This window comes from Salvelinus fontinalis, chromosome 10 (assembly GCF_029448725.1).
Source record: "Salvelinus fontinalis isolate EN_2023a chromosome 10, ASM2944872v1, whole genome shotgun sequence".
NCBI lineage: Eukaryota > Metazoa > Chordata > Actinopteri > Salmoniformes > Salmonidae > Salvelinus > Salvelinus fontinalis.
In genome coordinates this window covers 28,741,111-28,752,605 of record NC_074674.1, presented here as the reverse complement: position 1 = coordinate 28,752,605, position 11,495 = coordinate 28,741,111, and the positions used below count along the sequence as shown (strand labels likewise).

Below are 11,495 nucleotides of genomic sequence, written 5' to 3'. Positions count from 1 at the left end.
AACAAAAAGTAAAAACACCATGACATATTTTCTATAATAGATACACAATTGCATAGTAGATTTATACTCCCTTTATTATTTTAGGAAGAAGTTGGCATGGTAATATTGTTTCAACGAAAAATATGACATTAATTTGGTCAGAGGTAATTAGAGGCAATGCGAAATTGCTTTTTTGTCATTACGCAAATCATCACAGTCAAAAGCAACATGATTAATACAAATGTGGGCAGATAAATAAACAAACACATACATTATTAAATAAACAAATAAATAAATATCAAACAAATAATTGATTAGATAGATAGATAAATATAACTTTGTAGAAAACAAAACTAATTTACACAAAACTATAGCCTACTATTCAGGAGAAACATTTCTGATTTCACAACAATTGTTTACAAGAACTCTGTCCAAACATGGAATTCAGTCATAATGCCGAAGCAAACAGTCTGAGTTTATTAAATCGTTTGAGACAAAACGATGACCTGTCTGCTCTCCGTTGGGTGATATTTGTTTATGTGTCTGGTGAGGCCAGAGGAGGAGAATACACTTTCACTACAAAATCGACACGGAAACACCTCTCCTGTAACCTTTGTGATGCACTCAGTCCCTGCGTATTTGGAGGAGGGCTCGGGTGTTTCTGGGCCGGACTCGAGCAGTTTGCTGGGTTGTTGGTCGGAGACTTTGGCCAAATGAGACTGATTCTGAGGATGACTAGCTGCTTTCCTATTGTGCAAGGCCAAGTGTTTCCTTAGGTACGCTTGTTTTCTGAATTTCTTTGAGCACTGTGGGCAGCTGAACATAATTTCTTCATCAGAGCCCGAGTCTGAGGGTGGCGGGGAGGGTGGTAGCGCCTCTCTGGCTGTTGGTGTGTCAGGTCGGCTCTCCTCTCTCTGTGATGAGACTCTCTCCACTTGAAAACCCTTTGGCTTGTGCCAACGTCGGTGGGAGGCCAGGTTAGCGGGACAACTAAAAACTTTGTCACATTCGTCGCAGCGATATTCGACTCGGACGATGCGAGAGCACTTGTGGAAGGCCAAAGTGAGAGGGTCTGCATACCGCTCATTGCAAAGCTGACAGATGAATTCTCCAAGCAGACTGCCGGTGTTGGAGCGCTGCTTCACCTCATCCTTTGCCTCCTCTGTAATGCGCAGTCCGAAGACGGGAGATGTGGTTACCTCATCCCGGAGGCTGGACTTCTTCTCTTGGTTTTGGGAGCTTGAGGACTTGCGCTTTTTAGAATTAGTATGGGGATATTTAGCGTTGGAGGAGGCAGGCCGCTTCACTGCTGCATATTTAGCATTCCCGCACATGGTGTCCAGTCTGGTGGTCATCTCCTGAAGAGACGACGACACTGGGGAACCATCAATGGTGAAGCTTCCCAAATTTGCCTCGGGGAAGGTATCTGCTGGAGCAGGAGAAAGCGAGCTTAGCATTTGATGAGCGATGTCCACGGGTGTGTATTGATATCCCTCGCTGTCAGGCCGGTCCGGGCTCAGTGAAGGCGCACAGTGAGACTCTGGAATTCCACCGAAAATACCCCGGCTGGGAACTCTGATAAAGTTGTGGCACACGGAAGGCAGTGGATGAGCCGGGGCATTCTCGACCAATGAAGAATAGTTGGCGTCCAGCGCCAAGTCCTCCTCGCGTATCCTGTATGAAACAGGACCAGCCTTTTTAGAACGTTTTATAAGGAAACCCTTTGGCATGGTGACTGTCAGGAAGCACACACAACGCGTTATAAACAACCTCAATAAGATTTTGCTGTCGAGGCCAGGAATTGGAAAGAGGCGTGCGTAATCGTAGTGCGCCCTATTCGCTCTGCGGTACTTGTCGACACTGGCCCTCTGTCGTTTGTCTCGGTCTTTATAAAGGCCCCGAGCGGTCATTGTGCGTCAGTTAGGACGCAGATGGCAGCAGTCCAGCCGTCAATAGAAAGGCCCGGCAACATGATCCACCGGGAGTCTCTGAGGAGCACAGCGGCAGATGTCAGCCTCCCCCATTGCGGAGTCCCCCCCAGACCACTTGTCCCGTCCTTGACGGTCCCTAGCCATTATGCAGATTACACAGAGCCACACCACACTTATCCAGCCTTTATCCTCCCATGTCCTCTGAGACTATTCAACACACACGTACCGCAGCCATCCATCCATTCATCAAAACGCATGATTCAAAAGGAAGGGGGGGGGGGGGGGTCAGTCTTGTGCCAGTTTGGGGGTAAAGAAACAGAGAGAAGAGGCAGAGAGAAGATGCACAGCACCAGTTCATCTATGCAGATCAGTGCTCAATGCACTGCTCAAATGCACCTTAAACATTGGTGTCCAGGGGCATTCAACCCGTTGAACAATTTTATTTAATTGAATGTGATTTCAACATCAAGAGAATAAAAATCACATAAAAAGTAACTCCATATGTGGAGTTATTTTACGTTTTGGAAATGCAGGCCCTGATGTGAAGGGGATCCCAATTATTTTATCATCAACGTTTAAATAAATTCTGCTCCCTAGTTGTGGAAAACATTGAATACCGCCAACGTCAAACGTCTCAACTCAACAATAGAAACAGTCTGTCATGTCATTGTCAGTGAAATTAACCATTTTCATCACACGTCTACAATCTGGCGAATAAAAAACACATTACATATACAGACCCAACCCCCAACTTAACAAAATACATATTATTAGCAGCAAAGCTATCTGAATCAGGGCTGTCTTGTAAAGGGCAACAAAAACGTTTGAAATCAATAAATGGTAAAGGTCACAGATCAGACATCTTCCATATGTAACAGGTTTGGTTATGTTTCCACTTGCCTCTAAAGAAATGTGTATTTAATGTTCAATCATTCTTAATGGTTAGTTTAACTCTGATGACACTAAGGTGTGTTGTGATTGGCCCCGCTTGCAGATAGGGGGAGATCGCGAACGTCAGGTCTTCCCAGTAGGAAAATGTGATGCAAGGGGTAGGTCACGTTCTGAATACTGTTTTCTATTTTACAATGTGTACAAGTTTGCTGTACGTTACTGATTTACACATGTGTGGGTATATGGTACCTGTTAGGGATTGAGGGGCTTTCTGGGATGTGCTTTGGCATATGATTTCTGTAAATAAGTGTGTTAGCTAGCATACACCGATGTCATGGTCACATAAGCCACTGCTAACACAGTTGTCTTCATGCTACAGATTTTGCCATTGACAGCCATCAATACTGTTAAGCCCTGCACAACTAAAGTGCTGTTTCGCATTTAACAACAGAAATAAATGATGCTCAACTGGGACCACTGGCCGAAGTGATTTATTATGAGAAAACACGACGCATGGAGAGTACATTATACATCTGTTACACATAGCCTAACTGTAAAGCCATGAAACGTGCCAGGTTTACCTATCAACTAAATGTCAGTGTTTAAAACTTAAACATAAGGCATTTAGATTTGCCAATTAATGTTCTCATCTTAAACACAGGTTGTTTAGTATGCAAGATTAAACATGATAGTCAGCTTTTTTCCAGTCACTTCTTTCCAACCAGGAGAACACCTATATCTCCTGTGTTCAGATTTTAAACACTAGTGTTTACTTTCCCATCATCCTGTTTAGAGTGCATTGTCACTAGAAATTGATGTGACTTTCCATGCCTTTTATTCAGATCAGTATTAGGAATCTGTCATGTTACTTACACTGAACAAAAATATAAATGCGGCATTTAAAGTGTTGGTCCCATGTTTCATGAGATTAAATAAAAGATCCCAGACATTTTCCATATTTCCAAAAGGCTTATTTCTCTAAAATGTTGTGCAGGAATGTGTTTACTTCCATGATAGTGCGCATTTCTACTTTACCAAGATAATCCATCCACCTGACAGGTGTGGCATATCAAGAAGATGATTAAACAACACGATCATTACACAGGTGCACCTTGTGCTGGGGACAAAAAAGGCCAATCTAAAATGTGCAGTTTTGTCACACAACACAATGCCACAGATGGCAAATTTTGGCAAATTTTGAGGGAGTGTACAATTGGCATGCAGACTGGAGGAATGTCCACCAGAGCTGTTGCCAGAAAATTGAATGTTAATTTCTCTACCATAAGCCTCCTCCAATGTCATTTAAGAGAATTTGGCAGTACGTCCAACCGGCCTCACAACCATAGACCACGTGTATGGCGTTGTGTGGGCGAGCGGTTTGCTGATGTCAACGTTATGAACAGAGTGTCCCATGGTGGCGGTGGGGTTATAGTATGGGCAGGCATAATTTACGGACAATGAACACAATTGCATTTTATTTATGGAAATTTGCATGCACAGAGATACAATGAAAAGATCCTGAGGCCCATTGACGTGCCATTCCTCTGCTGTTATCACTTCATGTTTAACCATGATGATGCCTGGCCCCATGTTGCAAGGATCTGTACACAATTCCTGTAAACTGAAAATGTTCCAGTTCTTCCATGGCCTGCGTACATCAGACATGTCACCCATTGAACATGTTTGGGATGCTCTTGGTAGACGTGTACGACAGCGTGTTCCAGTTCCCGTCAATATCCAGCAACTTCGCACAGCCATTGAAGAGGAGTGGGTAAACATTCTACAGGCCACAATCAACAGCCTGATCCAGTCTGCGAAGGAAGGATGTGTTGCGCTGCATGAGGCAAAATGGTGGTCAAACGCCGAAGTCGTCTCAAAACAAAAGTGACATTATTAAGCATGTGCAGTAAAAAGTAGGATTCTGTTTTTACATGCAAAAGTGATTGCTTTTGATAAAAACGCTTTATCTGCCTCCCCAATAAAAACTAGTTTGAAAATTCTGACATATTTTATGGAAAATATATGTTGTATGTTTCTGGACGGTGCACCATGCTTCCTTGTTGACAACATAACCAAGCGGCGCAGATTACTGTCCCATTTGAGAAGGGCACTCATCCCTCACCGTTTTTGCCTGTTCACATCACGGGCCAAGGTTGTGTAGGTTACTTTCTAAATATAATTACAGTTACTAGTTACCTGTCCAAAATTGTAATCAGTAAAGTAACTTTTGGATTACCCAAACTCGGTGATGTAATTTGATTACATTCAGTTACTTTTTGATTACTTTCCCCTTAAGAGGCATGAGAAGAAGACAAAAAGATATGTTACCAACTGAACAACATCTATTGCAGGATAAATAAATGTTAGTTTACATAGCTGGCCATGTATGGATGTTAAATTTGACTTTATGGGTTGGTTATGTAGGCTCCTTGAAACCCATCGCTTTCTACTACATATAATAATATGATTCAATTATATCTTTACATTAAAACCAACGTCAATCAGAATTCCAGTCATTCCAATAAATGTTATACCCCTTGATCTTCAAGTATAGGACTTGGAAATATGAAAGTATAGATTAGCCAAATTGTTTTACCTGAGTATAACCCCAAAACTAAGGATTTATTAGCCAGCTGTACTCTGTTTATGATTATTTTGATGTCATGGCGGACTGACTGGGCTCATTGATTCGAGTTGAAAAATAAATGTTGCACTCATGGAATGGCATGCTTTGAGCGGTACTGAAATGTGCATTTTACATGTGAAAAATGAATGCCATATGCTGCATTTGCTATAGGTCAATTGTTTACCTTTTTGTTGGTGACACTTTGATATCTTGATAATATGCAGCAGTTTAAAGGAAAAATCCAGAGATGAAACAATAACAAAACGGTCATCCCACCTCTGTTTTGGTAAAAAGCTGAGGGATAGGAATGGAGAAATGCAACCACTCTCAGATTAATAGACAGAGCTATGGATGCAAGTGCTGACCATCCATGATATCAAAATGATTGTTTTAACCATGTTATGAGGCTATACAGTGTTTGTTTACATTTACAAAGATACACTTACATTTTGGGTTCTCATGGAGTGTGACAGTTGAACTATGACCATGAGGCATTTATAAGTTATATTCTTTAAGAATCAATGGATATACAGTACCAGTCAAAAGTTTGGACACATCTTCTCATTCAAGGGTTTTTCTTTATTATTACTATTTTCTATATTGTAGAATAATAGTGAAGACATTAAAACTATAAAATAACACATATGGAATCATGTAGTAACCAAAAAAGTGTGAAACAAATCAAAATATATTTTATATTTTAAATTCTTCAAAGTAACCAACCTTTGCCTTGATTACAGCTTTGCACAAGCTTGGAATTCTCTCAACCAGCTTCATGAGGCAGTCACCTGGAATGCTTTTCAATTAACAGGTGTGCATTGTTAAAAGTTAATTTTGGGAATTTCTTTCCTTCTTAATGCATTTGAGCCAATCAGTTATGTTGCGACAAGGTAGGGGTGGTATACAGAAAATAGCCCTATTTGGTAAAAGACCAAGTCCATATTATGGCAAGAACAGCTCAAATAAGCAAAGAGAAACGACAGTCCATCATTACTTTAAGACACGAAGGTCAGTCAATCCGGGAAATTTCAGTCGCAAAAACTATCAAGAGCTATGATGAAAGTAACTCTTATGAGGACCGGCACAGGTAAGAAAGACCCAGAGTTACCTCTGCTGCAGAGGATAAGTTCTTTAGAGTTACCAGCCTCAGAAATTGCAGCCCAAATAAAAGCTTCACAGAGTTCAAGTAACATCTCAACATCAACTGTTCAGAGGAGACTGCATGAATCAGGCCTTCATGGTCGAATTTCTGCAAAGAAACCACTACTAAAGGACACCAATAAAAAGAAGAGACTTGCTTGGGCCAAGAAACACGAGCAATGGACATTAGACCTGTGGAAATCTGTCCTTTGGTCTGATGAGTCCAAATTTGAGATTTTTGGTTCCAACCGCCATGTTATTGTGAGAAGAGTAGGTGAATGGATGATCTCCGCATGTGGTTCCCACTGTAAAGCATGGAGGAGGAGGTGTGATTGGTGCTTTGCTGGTGACACTGTCAGTGATTTATTTAGAATTTAAGGCGCACTTAAACAGCATGGCTACCACAGCATTCAGCAGCGATACGCCATCCCATCTGGTTTGCGCTTAGTGGGTCTATCATTTGTTTTTCAACAGAAAAATGACCCAACACAACTGTGTGTGTAAGGCTGTGTAAGGGCTATTTGACCAAGAAGGAGAGTGATGGAGTGCTGCATCAGATGACCTGGCATCCACAATCACCCAACCTCAACCCAATTGACATTGTTTGGGATGAGATGGACCGCAGAGCAAAGGGAAAGCAGCCAACAAGTGCTCAGCATATGTGGGAACTCCTTCAAGACATTTGGAAAAGCATTCCTCATGAAGCTGGTTGAGAGAATGCCAAGAGTGTGCAAAGCTGTCATCAAGGCAAAGGTTGGCTACTTTGAATAATCTCAAATATAAAATAAACTCAGTGTCATGATCGTGTTGACGTGAATGAGAGGACCAAGGCGCAACAGGACTTGAATACATCTTCTTTTTATTTCCATGACGAAGATGAACACGTAACACGTATACAAACTAACAAAAACAACAAACGATCGTGAAACTTAAAACGCAAGTGCACACACAAACTACTTACGTTCGACATAAACATATACAATGACCCACAAACAGCTAAAGCCTATGGCAGCCTTAAATATGGTTCCCAATTAGAGACAACAGAAACCAGCTGTCTCTAATTGAGAACCCATTCAGGCAACCATAGACTTTCCTAGAAAACTACACACACCCATAGATACAGCTAGATACATACACTCAACACAAACCCATACACTACAACCAACACCACCTCTACCATATAATACCCCCAAACACACACATACCCCATGTCACACCCTGACCTAACTAAAATAATAAAGAAAACAAATAATACTAAGGCCAGGGCGTGACATAACCCCCCCCTTAAGGTGCGAACTCCGGGCGCACCAGCACATAGTCTAGGGGAGGGTCTGGGTGGGCGTCCTTCCACGGCGGCGGCTCCGGCACTGGTCGTGGTCCCCACCCCACCTTAGTCACTACCCGCTTCCGTAGCCTCCCCCAAATGACCACCCTCCCCATTAACCCCACTGGATTAAGGGGCAGCACCGGACCAAGGGGCAGCACCGGACCAAGGGGCAGCACCGGACCAAGGGGCAGCACCGGACCAAGGGGCAGCACCGGACCAAGGGGCAGCACCGGACCAAGGGGCAGCACCGGACCAAGGGGCAGCACCAGGATAAGGGGCAGCACCAGGATAAGGGGCAGCACCAGGATAAGGGGCAGCACCAGGATAAGGGGCAGCACCAGGATAAGGGGCAGCACCAGGATAATGGGCAGATCCTGGCTGGATGACGGCTCATGGCTGGCTGACGGATCTGGCTGCTCATGGCTAGCTGACGGATCCGGCTTCTCATGGCTGGCTGACGGATCTGGACGCTCATGTCTGGCTGACGGCTCTGGCAGATCCTGTCTGGTTGGCGGCTCTGGCAGATCCTGTCTGGTTGGCGGCTCTGGCAGATCCTGTCTGGTTGGCGGCTCTGGCAGATCCTGTCTGGTTGGCGGCTCTGGCAGATCCTGTCTGGTTGGCGGCTCTGGCAGATCCTGTCTGGTTGGCGGCTCTGGCAGATCCTGACTGACGAATGGCTCTAGCGGCTCCTGACTGACTAACGGCTCTGACGGCTCGGGACAGACGGGCGGCTCTAATGGCTCTGGACAGACGGATGGCTCTAATGGCTCTGGACAGACGGATGGCTCAGACGGCGCTGGGGAGACGGATGGCTCAGACGGCGCTGGGGAGACGGATGGCTCAGACGGCGCTGGGGAGACGGATGGCTCAGACGGCGCTGGGGAGACGGATGGCTCAGACGACGCTGGGGAGACGGATGGCTCAGACGGCGCTGGGGAGACGGATGGCTCTGGCCGGATGAGGCGCACTGTAGGCCTGGTGCGTGGTGCCGGAACTGGAGGCACCGGGCTAAAGGCACGCACTTTCAGGCTAGTGCGGGGAGAAGGAACAGGGCATACTGGACCCTGGGGACGCACATTAGGCCTAGTGCGTGGGGCCGGAACTGGTGGTACCGGACTGGGGACACGCATCTCAGGGCTAGTGCGGGGAGCAGCAACAGGATGCACAGGACTCTGGAGACGCACAGGAGGCTTAGTGCGTGTTGCCGGAATTGGTGGTACCGGGCTGGAGACACGCACCATAGGACGAGTGCGTGGAGGAGGAACAGGGCTCTGGAGACACACTGGAAGCCTGTTACGTGGTGTAGGCACTGGTGGAACTGAACTGGGGCGGGGAGGTGGCGCCGGAAATACCGGACCGTGCAGGCGTACTGGTTCCCTTGAACACCGAGCCTGCCCAACCTTACCTGGTTGAATGCTCCCCGTCGCCCGACCAGTGCGGGAAGGTGGAATAACCCGCACCGGTCTATGTAGGCGAACCGGGGACACCATGCGTAAGGCTGGTGCCATGTATACCGGCCCGAGGAGACGCACTGGAGACCAGACGCGTTGAGCCGGCATCATGGCACCTGGCTCAATGCCCAATCTAGCCCTACCAGTGCGGGGAGGTGGAATAACCCGCACCGGGCTATGAACACGTACAGTAGACACCGTGCGCTCTACTGCGTAACACGGTGTCCGCCCGTACTCCCGCTCTCCACGGTTAGCCTGGGAAGTGGGCGCAGGTCTCCTACCTGCCCTCGGCCCACTACCTCTATGCCACCCCCCAAGAAATTTTTGGGTAGTACTCGCGGGTCTCCAGCCTTGCCTCCGTGCTGCCTCCTCATATCGCCTCCTCTCGGCTTTCGCTGCCTCCAGCTCTTCACGAGGGAGGCGATATTCTCCCGGTTGTGCCCAAGGTCCCTTACCATCTAAAATCTCCTCCCATGTCCATGAATCCTTAATGCCTTGATCCTGTTGCCGCTGGTCATGTTGCTTGATCCGGGTTTGGTGGGTCATTCTGTCACGATCGTGTTGACGTGAATGAGAGGACCAAGGCGCAACAGGACTTGAATACATCTTCTTTTTATTACAACGACGAAGATGACCACGTAACACTTATACAAACTAACAAAAACAACAAACGATCGTGAAACCTAAACCGCAAGTGCACACACAAACTACTTACGTTCGACATAAACATATACAATGACCCACAAACAGCTAAAGCCTATGGCAGCCTTAAATATGGTTCCCAATTAGAGACAACAGAAACCAGCTGTCTCTAATTGAGAACCCATTCAGGCAACCATAGACTTTCCTAGAAAACTACACACACCCATAGACACAGCTAGATACATACACTCAACACAAACCCATACACTACAACCAACACCACCTCTACCATATAATACCCCCAAACACACACATACCCCATGTCACACCCTGACCTAACTAAAATAATAAAGAAAACAAATAATACTAAGGCCAGGGCGTGACACTCAGATAATTCGTAAAAATCCAAATAACTTCACAGATCTTCATTGTAAAGGGTTTAACACAGTTTCCCATGCTTGTTCAATGAACCATAAACAATTAATGAACATGCACCTGTGGAACGATTGTTAAGACACTAACAGCTTACAGACGGTAGGCAATTAAGGTCACAGTTATGAAAACTTAGGACACTAAAAAGAGGCCTTTCTACTGACTCTGAAAAACACCAAAAGAAAGATGCCCAGGGTCCCTGCTCATCTGCGTGAACATGCCTTAGGCATGCTGCAAGGAGGCATGAGGACTGCAATGTGGCCAGGGCAATAAATTGCATTGTCCGTATTGTGAGACGCCTAAGACAGCGCTACAGGGAGACAGGGCGGACAGCTGATCGTCCTCGCAGTGGCAGACCACGTGTAACAACACCTGTACAGGATCAGTACATCCGAACATCATACCTGCGGGATAGGTACAAGATGGCAACAACAACTGCCCGAGTTACAACAGGAACGCACAATCCCTCCATCAGTGCTCAGACTGTCCGCAATAGGCTGAGAGAGGCTGGACTGAGGGCTTGTAGGCCTGTTGTAAGGCAAGTCCTCACCAGACATCACCGGCAACAACGTCGCCTATGGGCACAAACCCACCGTCGCTGGACCAGACAGGACTGACAAAAAGTGCTCTTCACTGAGAAGTCGAAGTTTTGTCTCACCAGGGGTGATGGTCAGATTCGCGTTTATCGTTGAAGGAATGAGCATTACACCGAGGCCTGTACTCTGGAGCGGGATTGATTTGGAGGTGGAGGGTCCATCATGGTCTCGGGCGGTGTGCCACAGCGTCAACGGACTGAGCTTGTTGTCATTGCAGGCAATCTCAACGGTGTGCGTTACAGGGAAGACATCCTCCTCCCTCATGTGGTACCCTTCCTGCAAGCTCATCCTGACATGACCCTCCAGCATGACAATGCCACCAGCCATACTGCTCGTTCTGTGCGTGATTTCCTGCAAGACAGGAATGTCAGTGTTCTTCCATGGCCAGTGAAGAGGCCAGTTCTCAATCCCATTGAGCACATCTGGGACCTGTTGGATCAGAGGGTGAGGGCTAGGGCCATTCCCCCCAGAAATGTCCTG

At 46.1% G+C, this 11,495-nt stretch overlaps 1 protein-coding gene across 1 annotated transcript; it reads right to left on the bottom strand.

Annotated features, from left to right (window-relative positions):
* Positions 1-56: 56 nt before the first annotated feature.
* LOC129863231 (insulinoma-associated protein 1a-like) lies at positions 57-1,827 on the bottom strand. Its single transcript, XM_055935140.1, has one exon. It carries the CDS (start codon positions 1,707-1,709, stop codon positions 459-461), a length of 1,251 nt encoding a protein of 416 aa, XP_055791115.1. The 5' UTR covers positions 1,710-1,827; the 3' UTR covers positions 57-458.
* Positions 1,828-11,495: the final 9,668 nt, after the last annotated feature.